The sequence below is a fragment of the Lingula anatina genome, chromosome 8 (genome assembly GCF_051362555.1).
Source record: "Lingula anatina isolate TDL-2025a chromosome 8, LinAna3.0, whole genome shotgun sequence".
Taxonomy (NCBI): domain Eukaryota; kingdom Metazoa; phylum Brachiopoda; class Lingulata; order Lingulida; family Lingulidae; genus Lingula; species Lingula anatina.
In genome coordinates, this window is record NC_141774.1 from 18,928,108 (window position 1) to 18,952,864 (window position 24,757).

At 36.2% G+C, this 24,757-nt stretch overlaps 2 protein-coding genes across 2 annotated transcripts in view; one reads left to right on the forward strand and one right to left on the reverse strand.

The window, feature by feature from the left end:
• Positions 1-1,129, forward strand: part of LOC106180188 (uncharacterized) — a 35,851-nt gene extending 34,722 nt beyond the window's left edge. Inside the window, exon 14 of the mRNA XM_087019393.1 lies at positions 989-1,129. Coding sequence (XP_086875519.1) covers positions 989-1,052 — 64 coding nt within the window. The 3' untranslated portion in view covers positions 1,053-1,129. The remainder of the gene's footprint in view (positions 1-988) is intronic.
• Positions 1,117-23,696, reverse strand: LOC106180186 (uncharacterized). The gene is made up of 21 exons (XM_087019390.1): positions 23,543-23,696; positions 19,991-20,197; positions 19,483-19,632; positions 18,842-19,003; positions 18,185-18,325; positions 14,388-14,801; positions 14,028-14,123; positions 12,085-12,269; positions 11,465-11,696; positions 10,525-10,620; positions 10,087-10,245; positions 9,542-9,667; positions 9,064-9,160; positions 8,792-8,895; positions 8,246-8,343; positions 7,911-8,067; positions 7,246-7,395; positions 4,529-4,660; positions 4,055-4,240; positions 3,528-3,719; positions 1,117-3,028 (listed from the first exon to the last, which is right to left on the reverse strand). The coding sequence occupies exons 1-21, from the start codon at positions 23,601-23,603 to the stop codon at positions 2,739-2,741; spliced, it is 3,435 nt and encodes a 1,144-aa protein (XP_086875516.1). The 5' UTR covers positions 23,604-23,696; the 3' UTR covers positions 1,117-2,738.
• Between the last annotated feature and the right edge of the window lie 1,061 nt (positions 23,697-24,757).

Sequence of the window (24,757 nt, forward strand, 5' to 3'; positions counted from 1 at the left end):
CAATTCGACTTCGCTGTCCTTGTCTGTTGTATTGAGCTCTATTTCTCCATGGTTATTGCACACACATTTAACTTATCCCGACTAAAACAGATCACGATATCTTAGAGTCTGTCTCGTGTAACGAATTTATCACGTAGTTATTCCCTTTGCAATTTCTTCAACAGTCTCTGAATTAAGAAGGCTCATACTCCTAGAGCTTCGACGTTTTATACCTAGTTTTAGTTAATCTTTACATGTGCATTTTAGCTTTATCTTTTAATTTTTGTACCACAATATGTCACACTTGAAGACAATATTGATGCTTTCAAAACATGTCCAGCACAAGTTTCTAAAGTGAGGCATTTGTTGTCTAAGTATAAAACCTCCTTTGCTTTCCATGACTTGGATTTGGGAAATTGTACTACTGACTACTGTCAAGCATAAAATCAAACAAAAAAATATGACGTTTAACCGGGTATGTCAATGGTGATGACAACGCATCGCATTGTTCTGCTGCTGCACAGTAGTAACACATTGGAATAACACCCAACAGCAGTAATCGGTCTTTCTTTTCTGTTGAGTCAACACTACTTTAGTCCTGTCGAGTATATCCTTAGCTCCTGGATTTTTTTGATCGTTTCTTAGAATAATTCTCCATTTTATTGGTCCTGGTAGTGCGTTTGCTGCTATAGATAATACCAAACCGCAGTGGCCTTTACCGGTGTGACAGGAATGATACCATTAGTCCGTAAGGAACCGTAGTCCGTTTCCATTACTTTGTACAGGTGACATTCATCTCATACATGTATACTAACCAAAGAAATCCGACTAACCCTTATCTGTACTAATCATGTGTGAACCCGGACTTCCATTCCTAGCACTACCATTCCTGTACATGTATAATTGATTGTACCCTGTCATGGCTTATGTCAAGACATTATAATTATCAAGGTGTACCAATAAGGTCTCGTTAAATTCGTCATCCATATAAACTTAGTCATCTTTCCAGGTGTGATCTGCAAAACCACTGCTGGGATGGACATGACTCACAACTCTGGCCCTCTGACGGATAAACTGGCCTCGCAGGTCGTTGCCGGTGTCAGCAAGCAAGCAGCATCTGGAAAGTACCCCTCTCTTACCCCCCCCCCCCCCCAAACAAATAACCACTGTCCATCCTGATGTGTACACTTGATACAAAGGAAATGACCTTTGTACGCAAATGACCATACTTAATTGTCATCGAAACTTATAGAGATTCGCTTTTGCTTAAAGGTATTAACTTTTGTAATGATGAAACATCTTAAACTTTGTATGTAATATGCTTCATATTACCCCGGTTATTTGCTTACTGGAATTATGCAGGGTTTTATATAATGCTACAAAATATATAGCATTTCAACAGCTTTAAAAAAAAAAAAAACAATTAAACCAATTTTGTTCATAGAACGATGTAAGTTTTCTTTGATTTTGCCAAAATATGTTTGTTCATGTGGTCAAAGTTAGTAATCAATATTCTGAAAAGTTCACTGGAAAAGAGAAATGATGATAAACTTCTAACATGTCTCCAGTCTTTTTCAGCCGGCATGATTTTGCTTAGAAATAGATTTTTCTTAGTAATGGTACCAATGCCACAATATGTGGGTATGCATTACTAAAAAGTTTGCTTTCTAAATGTACGTTTCAGTATAAATGCTTTTGTCAAAATAGCGATAGTTTGTCTGTTTTTCTTCTGTTTTTGTTATTTTTATTTCCATCTGTGACACAAGTAGACGTTTTCCCCACACAATCTGAACATCCACCCACGCCACAGTCTATACAAACGTCACATAAACGTCACAGCCTGTACAAACGTCACACACACGTCACAACCTGTACAAACGTCACATACACGTCACAACCTGTACAAACGTCACATACACGTCACAACCTGTACAAACGTCACGTACACGTCAGTTTCTACAAACGCCACAGTCTGTACAAACGTCACATACACGACACAATACAAACGTCACACACACCACACAGTCTGTACAAAAGTCACACTCTGCCCAAACGTCACATACACATCAAAATGCTTTTGGGCTCTACACGTAGTCTAGCACCGAACATTAACATTATGCCATGAAAAGAATCACACAATCACGCAAGACATCCAACGGTACCTGCAAGTGGTCTCTATAACATACATCTGTGTATTCTTTGAACCATTCTTTCATGCAATTCAACACTTCACCATATGTAATAAATAATTGAACCCATCCACTAAAATATGAAAAAGTAAGGATAAAAGGAGAAATATTTGGATAAGAACGCAAAAAGATACATGGACAAATAAATCATGGCATGAAAAAAAAATAAGAAGAATATTGAAATTATTGAAAATTATTCAGTGCAAAGAATGACTTACCTTGTACTTGTATTTCAAGGAGGACACGAGATCTACGCTGAAATGTTCTTTTTAATTATCTCAAAAATGCCAAGTGATGCGTCACACACATGCTAATTGCAATAAAAAATGTGCGTTTGCAATACCTGTGTGACGTAGGGCTTAACTTAGCACCGTCCTATTTCAACATATCGAGTGATTACCATGTACATGTACATGTACTAATGCAGTATGTATATCCATTCCCATCGTTGTTCACACATGTTGTTTACCATGGTTACAGTGCTACAATGCGGGATTACGCTGGGAATGGTGAAAATCTATTATCACCCGCCACGATGAATAAGCACAGCACTAAGTTTGACAGTCACACCTACACTATATCTTTATCACTATGTGATAACAGAAACTGAACATGAAAACCTTTTTCAAAATATCCAAAATGGCCACCAGTTTCAAAATGGCAACCAAAAATCTTACCACAGTCCTCTTCCGCTCCATCCCACTGCCCCCAGTCCAAGCACAGCCGCACCCTCTTGGTACCTCCGTCCCCGAAGGTGGCATTGTTGGTGCACTGGTACTCCACAGCTGACCCCACCTGGCGGTCAGTGGAGTTGACCACCGCATTGATAAGGCTACTTGATATTGCTGGGCACAGGATCACTGTAGCAAAACGGAATGACAGTCTAAAATACAGCAGTACTCTGTTGCTTTATTTAATTTGGTTGTTACTCACACTGAAAACATGTATGTGTCGCATCTTTTCCAGCGTTGTATTGGTGTTGTTGAGTCGGGTGAAAATTGTAGGGTGAAGAGGTTCCAAATGTGAAAATACACCATAACCAATAGATACCAAGGATTAGACCAGCTATACTGCTTTGGAAATATATAAGCAATGATGATACAGAACGAAACAATTGGAATTCTTGATAAGTCGCGAAAGTGTGATCAAGCGGTGACAAAACCACAAAGAACCCGCAAAACGATTAAAAACAGCAATGCACTAAATCAAAGTAAAAAATCCAATTGTGAAATTGCGAAAATTATTTTAACAAACAGTAAGTAAAGCTGACATTTTAAAAAATCAAAATAATACAAGGCAAAAAAAAAAAAAAAAACGTTAGAATCAAATAAATATATTTCAAAACTGTGTGGAACTTACTTTCACATGCGGACACTGAGGCAGCGGACCACTGACCCGTAGTCAAACAGGACACCGTCTTCGTCGTAGAACCGCCAGGGAATCGGTAATGCTGTAGACAAGTGTAGGTGGCCACAGCGCCCACCTTGTCACCCCCCACGACGCTGAGCGTGGCGTTGGCCGCTGTCGGGAGAGCGGAGGTACAGTGGATCGCTGAACAGAAAAATTCTATGCATTTTTTAATTCAAATTTTACATTGTTTACTATATTGAACTAATTTGGATTTTATTATCTTTATTATTATTATTATTATTATTATTATTATTATCATTATTATGGGAGCGGGAGAAAGGGAAGAAGGGATTGCCTCTAAATTTAGATAAGGGGGGAGCACTTGGATTACATACTACGAATTATTCGTTATAAAAACAACACTGCGATAAGAAAGCGTCTCACGTTTAACATATCTAAACAAAGTTAGGACTATTAACTAAATAATGCGACTACATGATTATTATTGGAACAGATGAGAATAAATGTCCACCAACCTTCACAATCGGGTGGAGGCGCAGTCCAGTTGTTAAACGTACAAGTAATCGTTTTCTCTGCCTCTAGGGTTCCATTTGGCCAATCGTAGCCAGGTAGGCAAAAGTAGGTCACCTGCGAGTTGTGGTTGCGGCTCGTACTGGACGCGGTTGCGTTGCCGACAGAGGGCACTTGGGGACAACGAACCTCTGGCAAAGGTGAAAATACACATATCTGTACTGAAGACACATGGGTTAGAAAATACGTTTAGGTGTACATAGGCTGATGTTTGTATAAAATCTGAGAAAGTATCCCTAAAATGATTTAGGTCATACTGTGAATTCGAAAAAAAAAAAGACATGAACCATAATTGTAAATGGCAAAAAATGACCTTTTTCTAATCCGTGGGTGATAAATGGTGCTAAGTAGAATGAGAATAGGGCTTTTTTAAAATAATTTTTGATTTATAAAGACTTAAGCATTTTGTGTATGATTACCCCAAGTTCGCCACACTGAGTATCGATTCTCTCCGCCACAACGCTGTTTGGGATCGCCTGTACACACGGTGTCGCAATGATAACTTGCTGCATACCCGTATGTTCTAATTTCATTTGCACAGCTGCAGTTGGCTGTCGACAGAAAAGTATATGCATCATTCAAAAAAAAGTGGTTACCGTTATGTGGCATATAAATTTATGTTTCAGGTGAGGATGAATTTGAAATTTGACACCCCTGTGAAGTTGATTCCTGGTTCCTTATTCCTTATTCGGTTACTTATTCAAATGTGAAGTTGGTTACTTATTCCCGGTTCCTTATTCGGTTACTTATTCAACTTTTTTATGTTTTTTATGATTTTGATGCTAAAATACCTGTTTCATCATACTAGCACCCCCTCTTCATCTAGATGACACCCTAAAATTGTTAAATATACCACTAAAAACACAAAATATAACCCATTCCTTATTCAAAAGTCCTGTTACTTATTCGGTTACTTATTCCTTATTCGGTTACTTATTCAACTTTTTTATGTTGTTTTATGATTTTGATGCTAGAATACCTGTTTCATCATACTAGCACCCCCTCTTCATCTAGATGACACCCTAAAATTGTTAAATATACCACCAAAAACACAAAATATAACCCATTCCTTATTCAAAAGTCCTGTTACTTATTCGGTTACTTATTCCTTATTCGGTTACTTATTCCTTATTCGGTTACTTATTCAACTTTTTTATGTTTTTTTATGATTTTGATGCTAGAATACCTGTTTCATCATACTAGCACCCCCTCTTCATCTAGATGACACCCTAAAATTGTTAAATATACCAATAAAAACACAAAATATAACCCATTCCTTATTCAAAAGTCCTGTTACTTATTCGGTTACTTATTCCTTATTCGGTTACTTATTCCTTATTCGGTTACTTATTCAACTTTTTTATGTTTTTTTATGATTTTGATGCTAAAATACCTGTTTCATCATACTAGCACCCCCTCTTCATCTAGATGACACCCTAAATTGTTAAATATACCAATAAAAACACAAAATATAACCCATTCCTTATTCAAAAGTCCTGTTACTTATTCGGTTACTTATTCCTTATTCGGTTACTTTTTTCCAAGGAGCTTAGGCTCTGACGTCATTGTGACAATGATCATCCGTGGACTTGCTGCCTGCTGATTGGTACACTATGACATGATTCCCATTTAAATCCATAAAATATGAGATCAAAAAAGCACTTAAAGACTAACTATATAAATCCAATGATGCCCATTTTTACTATGACGCCAGAGCCCAAACCTCGCTTTGAAAGGGGATTCCCCACCCACATGACTAACTATAAACCCACAATAAAATCCAAAAGACAAAAGGAGATGAATTTAGGAAATTCTTTGTAATTCAACTTCAGGTTGATTAACAGTATTTTGAAGAGACAAGAATATACAAGCAGTAGATGAATTAGAAGGGTGTGAGAAATTAAGTGTATAAACTGCAAATAGGGCTATGTTACAATAGTAAAATTGATAAATAAACAGTATTTAATCAAGGGAAGACATAAAACCGGTTTTAATTTGAATAAGTTGAATAAGTCAATTAAGTTGAATAAGTAACCGAATAAGGAATAAGTAACCGAATAAGTAACAGGACTTTTGAATAAGGAATGGGTTATATTTTGTGTTTTTAGTGGTATATTTAACAATTTTAGGGTGTCATCTAGATGAAGAGGGGGTGCTAGTATGATGAAACAGGTATTTTAGCATCAAAATCATAAAAAAAACATAAAAAAGTTGAATAAGTAACCGAATAAGGAATAAGTAACCGAATAAGGAATAAGTAACCGAATAAGTAACAGGACTTTTGAATAAGGAATGGGTTATATTTTGTGTTTTTATTGGTATATTTAACAATTTTAGGGTGTCATCTAGATGAAGAGGGGGTGCTAGTATGATGAAACAGGTATTCTAGCATCAAAATCATAAAAAAAACATAAAAAAGTTGAATAAGTAACCGAATAAGGAACCGGGAATAAGTAACCAACTTCACATTTGAATAAGTAACCGAATAAGGAATAAGGAACCAGGAATCAACTTCACCGGGGTAAATTTGACACGTTGTGAGTTTTGCCAAGACGATTATAGATAAGGTCAGTACTGAAATAGCATTGCAAAGTCTGGTTGATTACTTATTTTAATATGGTTATACGAAATTGCTTTATTTGAGTGATTTTACAATACCTGGATGATTTCCTCCAACATACAAGCCTATTGGTAATTAACACTCTTTTATACGTAGCGCTTTAACAGTGCAAGAACGTAGATGGAAGTGGAAAATCGCCCACCCCCACCTCACCACTCATCCTTCCACACTCTCCCCATTTTGATATTTATATATGCGTGCTCTGCCCATCCTAGCACCATAAGAGGAAGTCTGCTACAAAATATCCCCGTACAAATAAGAGAAAATCTTAATCGTAACGAGACAAACCAAGCAATACATGTACTACATTACATCATGTTTTACAGTGCAATTGTTCTCGTCTACTTAAATATATTTTTATGTCAAAATTTACCCCTACCTCCCCCCCCCCTCTTGATAAACCCTGGATCTGCCTGGATCAATTTACAACACGCTGGCAACACCAAGCCAACAAGATTAATTAACGGTATGGCATTGCGGTAGATGAGACAGAACGCAATCCATATGACATCTTACCTCCCTGTAGGCCAGCATACAAGAACCCCGCCGCCGTGCACAGATCTATACAATCCGACGGCAACTGGCAGCTCGTTGAAGCACTGTGAACCATAACTTGTCCACTGGGATCTGTAGTTTCTATGACACACCCAACATACTGCAGGGAGTCTGAAAACAATGTAAATGCCCGTAAAGGCCTGGTAAACTTTACAAATGATCCACAGTTATATTTGTTATGTCTAGATATTCCACAAAACTATTAACGAAAACGATTGAAAAACTCAGTCAAAAATAACGGATGTCGATAATAAATTCTGAAATACCAGGGAGATAAACTGCTTTTTTCTTGAGAAAAAATAGATTGGGCGCTATTAAAGCCTATATACAATACAATACGTTTAAGATAAAGTCCTGCAAATTCTACAACCACTAGGCACTATTAGTATAGAAACTGGCAACACCATGGATACGAAATATTAACAGTGTTGGTTTATTCGAATTGACATGAAAAGCAACTTTATACTTTGATATTACCAAGAATCCAGCACCAGTGTCGATATATATCGCAGTCTACGTTGATGTACACACCAGTATATGTAAAGTATTCAACTTAAGCATATGGTCAGACAACAAGTAAGTTGAGTCTACACATTCAGTTTTTTTATGCACAAAAACATACTTACGGTCAAAACTGCTGTACTTGCAGCCGTTCACCTCAAGGCGGAGACTGCAATTGTTTTCACATGTCGCCCTAGAAGGATACACCCGCACATACTGCGCTAGGATCGGATATGTCAGTGTGTTTAGAACGACTGCGTTGAAATTTGAATTACCAGTCAACTGAAAGAAAATATTACATTTTTTTTTCAACATAATTTGAAAATTGGAAATTTATATTTCATTATAAAAGAATCATCCTGACCATCATAAATAAATGGAGACGAACTTTCTGTCACACGGACCCTTCGTTTCGTTACACCACTCGTTAACCACCACCTACATTCATGCAACATCTCACCTGTGTTCCATTTTCATACTGTGTCCAGTTTACGCCATTTTCACTGTATTCCAGAGCATAGTTCCTAACCCACTGTTGATTATCCGGGTCATTCGATCCTAGGGTGATATAGACGGCTATATATCTATCATAGAGACCTATTACCACTTAAAACACAAGGACTTGTACAATAAAATCGATAAATAATTATCCTTGCTTCTGTTTAAAATATTTAAGTAAAAGCTCTAACATCCATCAGCCGTGTCTTCCTTGCACGTAATTGGCTGCACACACCTCACTTGTATTGTGTCTTTCTGCCACGTTACTACAAGTAGCTATTCCTCATACCATTGCAACCAGATGTTCAAGCGATGTTCCAAAATATGACAAACAATTGCTGCTTAATTGTGATGAAGTACTGGCCGTAACCAGCTGAGAACAGATCACACAAACAATAGCCAAGAACCATGTGCCGAGCTCATCATGCAGAAACCTAGATCTTTTTGAAAAAAAAAAAAAAAAAAAAAAACAAGCTTAATCTAACAAAACTGAATAGTATACACGTACCTTGAGTTGCCACGCCAGTTATAATATACAGCTGGTCAAAGGATACTTGGACCCAAGGCTCGGTGTCTTCATTTGCAAAATAGCAGCCACTTGGGCCGTACAGGCTGGAATGAGGACAAAGATGAAAGTTTTTAATTCTCTGGCATCTGGTTTCGTTAGTACTGTTATCACGATACGTGTCATTATTGACATACACCATGTAATAATAAAAAAATAATAATAATAATAATAGTAAATGTTACTTTCGCATTTTGCTTTTTTTTAAAACTTACTATATGTTCTCAGCTGTACAATTGTTGTCGGTTGAGTTGGAATGTGTGATGGTGACGGTACTCGCGTAGGTGTGAATCAAAGGAGTGTGACACGGAGCTGAAGTGGAATACATACACATGATACAGATATCTATATAGACACTATATTTCATTACTATGGATATAAAATATGTGTTCATTCATGATGCATGAGAACGCATCACATTTAAGGAAGAGAATTAAGAGCACATATTGATGCTAATAGACGGCGCTGGGATTCCAACGACTATTAAATTGCCTGGGTGTATAAATTAATGTACAAATGCACAAATAAAGAGTTAATGAATAAGTTAATAAATATTGACATTTGCTCTTTTGCAATGCCTTTTTTAGCCAAAATCTCACGTACGGAACAACACATTATTATATAGATTGATCACGAAAAATAGTGATATTTTCTACCAATGTTTATCATGAGATACAGAGAACAGAATCTGACCTGTCGGGTTGCACTGCACTTTTCTAGATGCGGCTCCTTCTGTTTCGCTAATCCAATAATACCCTTCCAAAAGGACCCCCTGCGACGCTAAAGCCACACACGACGGTGCACGGTGATAATAGTAACCTGGATAGACAGAAACGCAAGTCTAAAGGTGGGCTTATTCTGCTGAGCGAAATACGTTATAGTTTTATATATACAATGCAGCTAAAACTTCTGCCACACACAAAGGAAATTATTACATGTACATGTAACTGTTGTTACATGTACATGTGTCACCGTAAATATGACAATATAATCGTTCATCCGTCTTCAAAATTTGCAGACACAAGACAAAGTAACATTGCATCTACAATTACACGTGTCAATGCAAAGGGGCTGTTCTTTTTGGTTTAATTCAACGTTGTTGGAAAAGTCCACATTGTAATCTTGTTGCTGAATAGCCAAAAGCCAGACAGAGTTTAGCACAGTTGTGGATATCATCTAACCTTTGTGGATATCATCTAATATTTAAAGACGATATATTTAAATGGATGCGTCCTCACCTATCAGGTACACATTGGCCACGTTTGTTCCGCCACAGTGTTGCATAGGGTTGTACGGACACCCCATAGAGCATGCGATGGAGGACTGACTTCCGGTGGGTTTGGTTTCCACACACAGGCATTCATCATTGGATACTGCGGCGTAAGGCAAGTCATTCCCTTCAGTAAAGAATTACATATACGCTTAAAATTCATACGATGCGCATTGAAACCTTGTACATAATAATAATAATAATAATAATAATAATAATAATAATAATAATAATTGTTTTCATAGATATTTCAACAACTTCATGTACATTTATAACCATGGCACATCCTATCCAAAACTATATATAAGTTCTATATTTTTTCTGTAACAAATGATGATGTCGGATTTTTTCAATGATAAAGAAGCCAACATCAATGTCGTTTTGAGGGATTGCTTGAATACCATACCTCTGCAGTATTCTATGCACAGTAAACTGTTCATGAGCCTTGGGTGCAAAACTTTTGCCTGGTAGGACGACGGCTTGGTGTAACAGCCATCGAAACCTAAGAAAAATGGAGTATGTTCAGCCATTGGTTGAGCATTTCATATGACCCGTGTTTGCGTGTGCATTCAGCGTATAAGTCAATTATTCCCTAGTTTTCTTATAACGTGCAGGAGAAGCCAGGATATAAAAAATCCAAAACAGTCATATCTATTTATTGATGGTTTTCTTTTAACCTTTGATAAAGACTTTTTATGCAGGGCATGATCGATTGCAATAATTATTTAAATGTCCTTAATACTTTCCATTCATTATCATGCTTTTTATCGAGAAAAGTGAGAAAAAAGAGACTCATACATTTCTACTAAGCCATTGTAACATTAAGCGGTATACTTACCTGGACCGGCCCATTTTGAGATATTGACAACCAAATAGCCTTATCAATAAGTTGTACAACTACTTGTTTTTATATAATTGGGTCATCTAAGCAGAGCTCCTTGCACTCGTCAAGGTCATCTGATCACCTTAACTTAACAATTGGACGCAAACTCGCAGAGAAATTGTGAAAGGAGGTAAAACCTCCTGTAGCGTAGGTGCACTGTACATGTGAGGACCTGTCAAAGTGGACCGATCCAGTAAAGCATACCGCTGGATGCTACGAGAGCCATAGGCCCCCTTCCCAACCCTAGATCGATCTAACAGGATCGACCCATCTTCGAGGGGTTTCTCGCTAAATTGCTTTCAGCTTTGGCAGCTTAGTTGTCTGGCATGCCTACTGAAGCTGTTAAATAATAATTAATTGCACCTTAGATAACAACTTCAGTAGGCGTTCTAGTCATCAGGGCTGCTTAAGCTGAAAGCAATTTAGCGAGAAACTTATTTACTTATTTAAAATTAATCCTTACCGTAACTCGTCTCACAAAGAGCTGACCCGGCATTGGAAGTCAGTTGTGTATTAACTTGCGTCCAGTTAGCAAGCCTCTTATAAACTACTTTCACTTTCAGCGCCGTTTTCGGATTTCCGCTATCCCAGTTGGTGTACTTAAGAAAGGAACCATCTGCAGCAGTGAAGTCGAGGCTGTAAGACGGATCAAACAGCCCACACAATACGTTTGCTGAGGAAGCTGTACTGTTGAACTATAAGTATATAGTAGAATTTTATAAAAAGGTTTACTGTTTAAATTTTTCTTAACTAAAAAATTAAGAGATCGATGATTAACAAACGTGCTGCCCCGGTATGTCTCTGTTAAGTCAAAGTAAAAATTAAATAAATAGAAAAGGGACCCTAAAACAGCATTATCATTTTATTTTGGTAATATTTTATTACATTAATATTTGTAATCCATTTTAAAACTCAACCAACTTAAATTTTCCATGACTTATTTATTTTTATACACTTATCAACTCGTATTCACATGACTAAATCCCGTTACCAAGCACTATACAACATTTTAACAATGGCGAGTATTTTTACACTTAGTTTATTTTAATAATCTAATTCATATACATGTATCTTCAAACTCACCGTAATAATATCGTTGACGTGATCCTTTTCTTCTTGTGCGTTGATGACATTCAGATACCCCCCGCTGTCAACACACTGTCGCCAATAATCCCACGTGTGGGACTCACCGAATATAAACTTGTAGCAACTGCCATGGAAGCCGTAAGACCAGCCCGCCGGACACACAGTACTGTCAGATGTGGGGCCTGTGTAAATGAATTAAAAGAAAAAGAAATGAAGAACTCATTGCGGCATAGATTAAAAGCAGCTGCGCGACGCACTCAAATTTACAATTGCTGAAGTAAACGAAAATGTGATAAAATACACATCGAGAAAAATCTGGTGGAGGGTACTGCTCCGTATTACGTCTATGACCTCACCGAGGATGGATCGATCCAAAATTCAACGACAACAACAACAAAAATAATCATAAGGATGATAACGACGATGGTGGTTGTAATGGAATAATGTTTATTCGCAACTTTAAATAGCTCAACGACGTAATATTAATCAATGTTGAAGACGTAATAAGAGCTAAGTACCAATAATCAATAATAGTGCTTATAATACAATGTCATATTTCAACGTATTAAATCCTACAATGCTTGACTCCTTTTAAGGTAAAAGTTGAATACTCTGCAGCAGACAGTCATGACCTTGCTTGACCTACAGGTAAGTACATAAGCGGGACAAGCTAGTTGGATAAACAAATAATGGTGTGTGTATGTTGTGTATTTTCTGGTTCCTGGACTCAATAAAACGATATCCAGTACGTGATTCATGAAACACGGGCGTGACATTATATTGATCTACATTAATTATAAATGCAATCAATGGGAATTAAGTCAAGTTGGAGGGTGTAACGTAAAGTAATCCATCAAGCATCTGTTGCCCCCTGGAACCGTATACCACAAATATAGTTCTTAAGATTGACGATTTCATTGTTATCAAGCATAGGGTGATGAAGTCCTTCGGCTATTTATATCAGAAAGGAGTGTTTAATTACTCAAAATATTGGATCTTTAATGCAGTATTTTACGCTTCTGTTAACCCAAAGAGGTGGGTGCAAAACGCAAGCTTATCGCTCTCACTGATGTCACTTGTTATTGGGTGAGGTGTTTTGATTCATGGCGCCAACTTAACGGACGCCCCAGGTCTCAATACCGGTATGATGATGCTGACGACGATTGTTTTGTTTGTATTGACGATTGTTTTGTTCGTATGATATGTCATGCCTGGCGAGATGTACTCATGACATATCATACAAACCAATACTCAGCATTGCTTGACTTGCCTCTCTTCCCTCTTTTTATATTTCTTTGTCATAGCCTATTATGACTCTGTGTTATTAATCAAATGTACATTTATTTTATATCATATTTACAAGTATTTTCCTTAGTGTGTGGCTGGTGCGTGGAAGGTGTCTTTGACTATCATTGTGTCCTAAATGTGTACCATCGCACAAAATAATGTCCCACATAATAATAATAATAATAATAATAATAATATGTACCTTTATTCTTTGTGTATTGAAGGAGATTGCAAGAATGAGAACCTAGAGAAATAAAACAATAAAAAAATGCACTGAATCGGCCTTTCCAGTTACAGCTGCCTAATGTTTAACAGGGTAGGGTTAGCCACTGTTTTTAGGTGTAATAATGTTAAGTGAAACCCAAGCTGTGGGTGGTGTTAACGTAATGTGCATTTATCTTAGCCCTACAGTTGCATACTGTAGTTCAAATGGTGTGTAGAAATTTTCCGAGGTTGCAAAATGCGTAATTCGCATGTTTATTTGGTTGCAAGATGTGCTGCGTTTGCAAAATGCGTTTGCCTGCAAGATGCGCTCTACAAAGCTTACTTTTGGTGAGTCTTTGATAAAAACAGTCCATAAAATGACTGATTGATATTTTTTCAAGTGGGTGGTATTTTCGCTATTTAAGTACAAATATTTACTAAATACTTACCACTAGCTGTTGTAGCAGCCACGCCCGTTGTCACTGCTGCTGACGTAACAGGTTGATTTGTTGTTGTTACTTCCGAGGTCGTTGCAGCTGCAGATCCTGTTATTTAGAAAAAAAATGTTTTACTGGACATTACATAAAGCGTGCAGCATCGATAATTAAAATAAACAAAGGGAATGTAATTATGTACTAAACTTTATATGCCGAGATAAGTTTTTATTTTATTTTATTTTATTTTTTTGTGAGACACTGAGGAAACCCAAACTTAAACTATTCAAAGCAGTCTCCAAAAACAGTAAATGCCATACTTAAGATAAACATGGCTGTGATCTTTGTCATTGCACGCTGCCTACTAATACCCACCAGCACTTGTAGTGGTGCCCACTGCCGTAACCCCAGCTGTTGTTGTTAACGCAGTGGTTGTTTGAACAGGTTGGGTTGTCGTCATCGCGGTTGTTGTTGTTGTCGTTGCCTCCGTTGTTGTTGTTGTCGTTGCTTCCGTCGTTGTTGTTGGTGATGTTGTTGTTGCTTCTGTTGTTGTTGATGTTGTTGTTGCCTCGGTTGTTGTTGATGTTGTTGTTGCCTCAGTTGTTGTTGATGTTGTTGTTGCCTCGGTTGTTGTTGTTGTCGTTGCCTCCGTCGTTGTTGTTGTTGTCGTTGCTTCCGTCGTTGTTGTTGTTGATGTTGTTGTTGCCTCGGTTGTTGTTGATGTTGTTGTTGCCTCGGTTGTTGTTGTTGGTGTTGTTGAAGTTGTTGATGTGATCGGCGGAGGTAAGGCTGGTCAAAAAAGCAATAATGACATAAGCCAACAGGATTATATGCTCGACATAATTCCTTACAAAAGTGACAATTTCTATTGCCTGAGTGGCAACAAGACGTGAATTACTAACTCATTTACTGATCCCATTTCCTGGTACAATAATAAAGGTTCTGTATTGTGTATTTTGTCTTCCAAAAGATGTTGTCAATAATATGAAGTTTTGAGCCACTTTCTAAGTATTTCACTGCATTTTGACATTTAACTTCAGAAAAAATCGAAATTATTCACACGATATGCAGTATTTTTGTTACAGGTATAACAGAGAAAAATACTGGGACATAAAGTGACTACGAAGAGCAAAAGGCGCCACGAAAGGAAGGGATGTTATGGAAACGCTCATACACTATGATTTTTGGCAGGATTCTTATGTACTTTTAACCCTCAATCACCTTTCAGGGGCCTCGCAGGCCCGGACCCATGCATCTTTTGCTCTCTCTTCATTAGCATGAGGTTTTGAGCCTGTTCCTTTCATGTAATCCTCAAGCAACTTATACCCCATCAGTGGATAAATAATTAGTTTTGAAATAATTTACAACATATGTAGAAATTAACTTTTCCAAAAGTTAGTCCCATTTCCTGGAAACCGGGCCTCTGAGGCCCGGTCGCTTGATAATTTTACTTCCACATGGGATAAATAAGTCCATGTTACCTCAAATAGCTTTGCTATAAAATGTTTTACACAAGCAATATCATGTGTGCTATGACTATCAGTATGGTCAATGAAATCTGCCTGTGAAAGATTCAAGACCTGGAGAAATTATTATTTATGAGTAATCGGTCACCTTGTATGGTCACCTGATATGCAGATATCAGTTTAAATCTATCATTATTACATACCTGATAGACTGCGCTACCTTTGCGAAACTTTCCATTTTGAGAAAAAAACCACGTTTTTCCGCATTTTCCATACACAGTGTATACTCATGCACCCAGGTGGAGGTAAAGCGAGCAAGGGACTGGTCTAACATGAAAATCTGACTCCCCATGAAAATTTGACTCCCCCTCCACAAATGTTCATAAATCTTATTTTATTTGAGTATATGACTGTGATATTGTAGTATGTAAAATGGAGGATACTTTGGCACTTTTTTTTAAGTTTGCAGGTGAATATTTTCATGAAAAAAAATATGAAAATTAAAAATGTGCACTTAACCGCCCATTGTTACCCTAGGTTCTAGATTCCGGTATTGCCAGCTCGGTCTTGATTTCATATATAACCCATATCAACAATACCTAGTAAAAGCGACTCCATCACAAGGTATATATTTAACAAGCTAGCTTTTACGTTGCTCTGACACTCAGGGTACCCATTGTCTCCCCTTTGAAAAAGCTATTTATTTGATATTGGATGATCATTTCTACATCTTTCCGTTAAATTTACTTCATGAAGATTATATTGGAAATATTTGAAAGTTTGATGGTAAACTATTGGGTGAAAAAACTAAAAAAAAACATGAAAAATAGAAAATTAAAAATGTGCATTTTATCACCAAATAACTCCCCTATGAAAAAGCTATTTATTTGATATTTGATGATCAATCTGACTTCTTTTCTATTAGGATACTTTATGAAAAATATAATGGAAATATTTAAAAGTTTGATGATTAAATAGTGAGTGAAAGAATGAAAAATAAATCATGAAAATCTTCATTTTTATACCCATGAGATTTGGATTCCCATAAAGAATTAAAGGACCTATTTTATATTCAGTCACCATACCATTGTTTTTCTACATAGTTTGCACAGAGATATACTTTTTGTTATTATTTGAAAGTTTGGTGGTGAAAATTTTGGTGAATATTTTTAAAACAAGTATTCATCTTACTACCTGTAGGTTTTGGACTTCCATGTCAAAATGCTACATTTTTAACTCAGGAAATTGGCCCCATCGCCTTTTTACTGAATTATTCTTATATAGCATACCCAGTATTTTACCATTCAAACTTTCAAATATTTCCAATATATTCTTCATTAAGTATCCTTAAAGAAAAGATGTCAGAATGATCATCAAATATCAAATAAATAGCTTTTTCATAGGGGGGTCATTGGGTGTTAGAATATAAATCTTTAATTTTTCTTATTTTTAATGTGTTTTATTTATTATTATTATTTTCACCCATTTTTTTAACCATTAAACTTTCAAGTACTTTCAATATATTCCTCATAAAGTATCCTCAAAGAAAAGATGTCAGAATGATCATCAAATATCAAATAAATAGCTTTTTCATAGGGGGGTCATTGGGTGTTAGAATATAAATCTTTAATTTTTCTTATTTTTTAATGTGTTTTTTTTTATTATTATTTTCACCCAATTTTTTAACCATTAAACTTTCAAGTACTTTCAATATATTCCTCATAAAGTATCCTCAAAGAAAAGATGTTGAAATGGTCATCAAATGTCCTTGGGTGGTAAAATATAAATCTTTAATTTTTTTATTTTTTCATGAAAATTTTCACCTGCAAACTAACAAAAAGTGCCAATGTGTCCTCCATTATGCATACTACAATATCATAGTCATTTACTCAAATTAAATTAGATTTTTGAATGTTTTTTTGGGGGGAGTCAGATTTACATGGTGGCCTCTGAGGCCCGGTTTCAGGGTTTACGTAGGGTTCCATTTCCTTGTGGATGAGGGTTAAAATAGGAACTCGTTATAAAAACCTTGTCTTGTTATAACGACTTTAGGCGGCATGTCAATAAATAAATAAATATATAAATAAGTAATTAAGTAAATAGATAAACCAAAAATCAAACTAACAAGTGAATGAATAAATAAATGAATAAATACATTAATAATAAAGATTTTGGATCTGTTCAAATGTATCTTTTCAAATATACATTACACACACTGGACAAAAGGAGTGTCATCCCCTGAATCAGAGTAATCAAAGTTATTAACCTGAAGAGGTGGAATATAAGCAATGTCAGAATATCGATACAGTTGAATTGTTCAGTCAGAACCGTTTCTTTTGTGAAATTTGATGTTAATAAAATGATACCAGGAGCATATCATTCCACAGTCATTTATCTCCCCCAAAGTATTGGTTCAGTAGGGGTGACACTTTTATTGTCCATTGTGTGTACAATAACAAGAAAAAAGGTACAATGACGTGGGTAATTTTTCAATAGGTACCAAAATGTGGCCGTGGCGATAAAAAAGCTTTGCATTTACATACCCAGCACACACAGTGAGTTATTATAACGGTATCAACGTTTATATAACCAAACAAACAAACAACAACAAAAAATAATAATAAATAAATAAAAACGTTATGATAATCGTATGGTAACTTTATAAAACGTTCTGTGTTTGCTTGGTAAAGTAAAAAAAAAACTTACCAGAATAGTCCTGGTTCAAACAGTTGGTACGATAGGTATTTAGGTCAGCTGTCGTGAGAACTTGGTCGAATATGTGAAGACAGCTGATAGAACCCAACATGCCTTGTGGAATGGACTCACAACTTCCAGTATACTGCCTGCCTGGGTAATGAATAGAACGCAAACGCAAACCGAGTCAGAATCATTTAAATCATTAAAGTAGAGAAAAAAGGGAAAAAAAAGAATCGCTGAAACAAGGCAACGAGCAATTTTTCAATACCTGTATGTCTGCTTTTCTTCTCCTTTAAAGTGCTTTACAACACAGTGTAAAGCAATACAATAAATGGTACGTTTACGGATCTACTTTGAATTGTTCAGTTACAGTTTACAATTAAATGATTCCTAATAAAGATTAATAAAATACAATTCTAAATCATTAAAGCACAGCTAAGAATGTACTACTTGAAATAGGGTTCAGTGAGAGGAAATATGACTCGTGGTCTTGAATTCTACCACATACGCAACACAATACAATATAATCCAGTCTAATCCAATCCAATACAGTACAATGCAACGTAACGCAAGACAATGCAACGCTACGCAACGCCACACAATACAACAAATACAACACAACACAATACAATACAATACAATACAATACAATACAATCAAACTCACCAAGCCGTATGTTCCCCGATGACAGAAAAGGCCCAGGAAGCCCGTCGTGTGTCACGGAAGTATCTAAGGCGTTTGGACGGTCGTAGTACATGACCATGGTTTGAATAGGCATGTCATATGTGACTGCAAACCACGATTTCGTCGACCATACGACAGTTTGCCCTAAAATGATTCGTGTATATTGTAACAACAAAATAATTTGTCAAAAACATGATTGCTTTGGCACCAACAATTGATGGACAAAAAGAAGCCTTTTTATGCACCCATCAAAAATTGTAACGCACATATAATAACAAATATTTACATTAGTTTCCTGCTGTGTGTGCCAAATGCAAGACAATTATTTTTTCTCTTTTTTACTGATATAAACCTACAATTTTTGCCTGTTAAGTAGGTCATTTAATGAAGTAGGGTAAATGAGCTTGACTTTATGAATGCTGGCATACACAGGATAATAGTTTTTAGTTTATATTACTTTCTTTTAAATTGTATCTAATGTATTTGCTTATAAAAAAAGCAATTCGTTTTTGAAGAGAATAAATGCTTTTTCTATGAATAGCGTTTTGCCCCCTTCAAAACTCTTTACATTTTATCCTATAAGTTTACAGATAGTATGCGTTTAAAGAAGGCGCCTTTCTTACCAGGGGTCTGTGTATTTTTTGGGCAAGTTTGGCTTGCCGTTACTGCGGTGACCGTATACTTCCCATTGGAAACGGATATCGCAAAGCCTCCGTCATAATCAAAGATGACGATGCCGCTTTTGTCGTCGATTTCCGTAAGTTTTAACTGAACTAAAACAAGACAACAAGACACGTACTGCAAGTTTGAGAAACACGATATCCTCGAGACATTTATATAGCAACATTTTATTTTTTCACTGGAATTGCCGTTCTCTTTTCCAAACCATATTGATGGTTTCGATTCAAGCACCTGTCTTTGAATAACAAGAATCATTTCTTTAGTTATTATTGCCATGGCGATGGATTATGATTAATTTCTATTGAATTTGTATCATTACGAATACTGTTGTACAGTACTCGTAGGTAAACATTTAAGGTCCATTTGCAAACAGAGAAGTCAAATTAATTCCTATATATAAAGAGAAGCTTTAAAAGGGCGAATTGGTGTATCAAATAAAACTATACTTACACAAAATTGTAAAAGACCCACTTAACTGATACCTCCCATCATTTGTCATCTCTACGTATGCATCATTGTTTGCTAAGTCAACCATAGATGTCGTCGAAGAGGCCGTGGCCCCATTATGGAAAATGGCGTCAATTCCGTTTCCGCTCTTTTCCAATGATTGAGTATTTTCGTTAAGTGGCCAATAGGCTAGCAATGAGGAGCTTGTTCCTGTAAAAAAATATAAAAACGTTAATGAAAATAATAAAAAATACACCCAAGTGATGAATATAACGCGTGTACTTATTGGTATGTTGAATTAATGAAGCTGGACCTGCATGACCAAATCTCAATTGTAAGTTCACAAACATTAGGCTTACCACATTTTCGGCTACATCATTAAAATGATATTTTCAGAGATAATTTTACTAACAATCTGTGCTTAGGGGAAATAAGAAGGGCAAATTTATAACCAAAAGTTGAATGAAGTGCAGTTATATACCGGTATGTACCTGTAAAAATGCCTTAATTAGTACCCAGATAATCACCTTGCCTACTACAGTACAAGTAGAAAGAAGCACATGCAGGCACACGAGTGGCAATTGATATAAAGATGGAAACAATTAAACAGTTTACTGTATTAATCTGCCTTTTTGGAACACAAGAAACATGTGTCTAAATAGGCCTCTCAAAAACAATAGGCTTGAACTGAGACTGAAACCGTTATTATGTGAAATGCGATATAAAAATCGACCTATACTTTAAACATTTAATCAGTGTAACATTGTAAGATGAGAGAGTGTCTACATGCAGACCTGGTCTGATCTGATTTACACAAAACCAGACAAAGACACACATTTTTCAAACTCAGCCTTGGGGCCATCTTTTCATGTCCTTTATTACTTTCTCGCAATAGTATTTCAAAGCAAAATCATTATATCTGGTTTGCGTTTTTATATATTTTTTCAGATGTTTGGAAGACTTTTTAACTGACATTTAGACCTTCATAATGTGAAATACGTCATAAAAATTGATCCATGCTTTAAAAACATTTAATCAGTTTGATATTGTCAGAAGAGGAGTGCCCACTGCAGATTGGATATTGATTTTTTTTTGCAAAATCAAACTAGGGCCCACTTTTGTCAAATTCAGCCTTGGGATCATCTTCTTATGTCCATAATTACTTCCTCCCAGTGTTACTTCCGATCAAAATCATTATATTTGGTTTGTTTTTATTTACCTGTATCTTTTCCGATTTTTGGAACACGAAAAGCCTGTGTCTAAATATTTGTAGAAGTTCCCGTTTAGAAAGGGTTCTCAAAAAACAATAGGCTTTAACTAAGATCAAGGCCATTATTAGGGGAAATACGATATAAAAATGGACATACACTTTAAACAATTATTCAATGTAGCATTGCTAGAAGAGCAGAGTCCACGTGCAGATAAGATGCTGATTTTTATTTTATTATTATTATTATTATTTTTTTTTTATTTATTTAGTTACTTCCAAGCAAAACCATTATATTTGGTTTGCTTTTTTATTTACCTATATTTTTTCAGCGTTTTGGAACACAAGATGCCTGTGTCTAAATACTTTTAGCAGTCCCCATTAACAACGTTTTTTGCGAAACCAGACTTCGGCCTACATTTCTCAAATTCTGCCTTGAGGTCAGCATTCCATGTCCGTTATTTCTGCCTCTCAATGTCACTTCCCAGCAAAACCATTATTTTATTTATTTATTTATTTATTTTTGCTAAAATATTTATATATTTTTCAGTTTTTCAGAACACAAGAAGCATGCGTTTACACATTTGTTGCAGTCCTTGTTTTAAAAAAGGCCTCTCAAAAATTAATTAATTAATTAATTAATTAATTAATTAATTTATAAAAAAAAAACATTTGGTTTTAATTGACACTAAGGCTGTATTCCCAGAGCTTTTAGATCGATCTATCCCCGCGGGGAGTCTCACTAGATTACTGTCAGATAATCCGGCTTAAATGTCCGTCCCGCCTACTACAAGCTGTAAGGGGGTAATTAACTTTCGTGTCCGCTCGGCTGACAGCTATTTAGCGTGAACCCCCAGGGAGTTAGGTCGATCTAAAGTAGATCGATCTAATCTCTGGAAATGGGGTCTTAGGCCATTGTAATGTGAAATATGTACGTCATACAAAATAGATCCATGCTTCAAAAACATTTAATCAATATAACCTTGTTAAAAAAGATAATGTTCACATGCAGATTGGCTATTGATCTTTTATTGCCAAACCAGACTTAGGCCTACATTTTTCAAAGCATGGGGGTCATCTTTACCTTGCAATGCTACTCCCTTGCATTATATTAATAACCAGCATCGGTCACGGTATTTACGGTAGTGTTGACGTGAAGCTTCACACTGTATGTTATTATAAATTTACCGATAGGGTGTAATAGTGGCAAAGACTGTCAGAAAAGATCTCTGTATCCGCCCCGGCGTAGTTATATATTTATCGATAGGGAGTAACAGTGGCAACTGTGCGGGGGAGAATTGACACGAGGGAGTTGTTTTGCCGGGAGAGTAACGCTCTGGCGGAGTGACGATGGGGGGTGTTTACATATTTATCGAATGGTGGTCATGTGCCAATTTTGTCTAAAGGCGATGTAAAAAAATAAAATAAAATAAAATAAAATAAACCAAGCACACCACTGAAATAATACGGCAATTCTTAAAAAAGAAAAAAGAATGCCGATGGCACTAGGGTTGTGTTTATCCACTTGGTTTGATTTTTATATTTTTTCAATGTTTGGCATTGAGTAAAAAATAGTTTTGCGTAGAGAAATCTTATCCCCCGCTCGCTGCGCAACTGTGGCAAACCGCGGGAGGGAGGACTTTGCTCAATACCGCGGAACTTTTCTGTGAGCTGTCCAAATTGCGGTACTCGTTATTAGAACATTTTTATGTCAGAAATGCTTGGTCTAAGTCACAATTATGAGATAAAACACACAACATTCCCTTCGTTATCTTGGAACGTCCATGCTATCCATATAGCAGACTCACTACCCCAACAACATACACACACACTCACACATACACACACACACACAGCCCTACATGTACCGCATCCAATTTGCCTTCGTCCATGTGTGTACCGACTTATTTCCCTTTCTTTTCCCAAATATCTCTATAACAAGCCAACACAAACCCAGGCAATGTCCATCCCTGTATTCTGAGTAATTCAGTAAAATTTCACTCGTCTACTCTGTTTATATTATCCTAACGAAACGTGGCGCATGTTTTACCTCTATTTCAGCATCAGTGTGCTCCCGATTTAACCAAATTCTGTGTAAAAAAGAATACGAGAATTCTCTCTCTACGCGATACACATGTACATTGCGGCCGGGGAGTTCACCCAGATTAAGGCCCATGGTAAAGCTGTATTTTATATGTTTGTTCTGTTCGTGTAAAAAATGACTTTTTTGGTTAATTCCAACTAGCGAAAAATGCAAGTTAAACCATCGAATAATCATTTATTAATTAGTTACATGTATTAAAAGAAAAAGAAATTATCTACACTATCTCAGAACCTAAACTTCTTACCTTTCAGAGTAATTCCCACGACGAGCATCGAAAATATCACAGAGCACCCAGAGGACGACATTTTCGTAGCGTCCCACAGACATCAGTCAACGAGAAATGTGAAAGTCACAATAGGTTCACCTGTTTAAACCTGAGAGGTATTTACAGACGTCAAATGAAAGCAGCTTTGCATGCGCTTGTTTACCGTGAAAGGAAAATAGATCGATACATCGCGATGGGGCACCTTCAAGTTACGGTCATGCACTACGATCCTAATGACGTTCATTATGCCTCAAAAGCAAAAAAGATTTGAACTAAGATCAAGGCCGTTATAAAGGGAAATAGGATATAAAAATGGACTCACACTTTGAATATCCAATCAGTGTAACATTGTTACGAGAGAGAGAGAGAGAGAGACTCTATGCAAATTGGATATTGATTTTTTTTTTTTACAAAATCAGACTTAGGCCTACATTTCTCAAACTTTGCCTTGACGTCATCATCTCATGTCCATTATTACTGCCCAGTAAAATCGTTATATTTGGTTTGCATTTTTATATAAATTTTGGACTTTTGGGAACACAAGGCGCCCGTGTCTAAATATCTGTAGAAGTCCTTGTTTCAAAAGGATTATTAAAAAAGCAGTAGGCTTAAACAAGAGATTGAAACCATCTTTATATAAAATTCGATATAAAATTTAGCCTACGCTTTTAACATTCAATCAGTGTAACATTGTTAGAAGAGCAGAGTCCGTGCAGATTGAATATTGGTATTTTATTGCGAAACCATACTTAGGCCTACATGTACATTTCTCAATCTCAACCTCGGGGTCATCTTTTCATGTCCATTATTACTTCCTCGCAATGTTACTTCCCAGAAAAATCACTATGTTAATAACCAGCGTTGATAGGCAGCCACATCGTTATCCAACCCCTTATCACCACTCCTCTTCATGGGTATTTGGAGTGCGATTGAAAGGAAATATCACTTTCCGTCACGGAATTTACGGTTGAGTGTTAATGTGAATCTTCACACTGTACGTTATCATATATTTACCGACATCTTTTAAGAGTGACTGCGGCAATTATTATGGGAAATATGACAAACATCATTGATCTATGCTTTAAACATTTAATCACTGTTACATTGTTCAAAGAGAGAGTGCCCAACGTTGATTTTTTTTTTTTTTTTTTTTTTTTTTTTTTTTTTTTTTTTTTGCGAAACCAGAATTAGGTT

Bases quoted from the DNA above. Each gene is read 5' to 3' on its own strand.
- LOC106180186 (XM_087019390.1), bottom strand. From the start codon at position 23,603: ATGTCGTCCTCTGGGTGCTCTGTGATATTTTCGATGCTCGTCGTGGGA. The intron at 12,270-14,027 runs GTAAGTATTTAG...TCATTTACACAG, and splicing joins GGCTGCTACAACAGCTAGTG to GCCCCACATCTGACAGTACT. The intron at 8,896-9,063 runs GTAAGTTTTAAA...TCCTCATTCCAG, and splicing joins TGTACAGCTGAGAACATATA to CCTGTACGGCCCAAGTGGCT.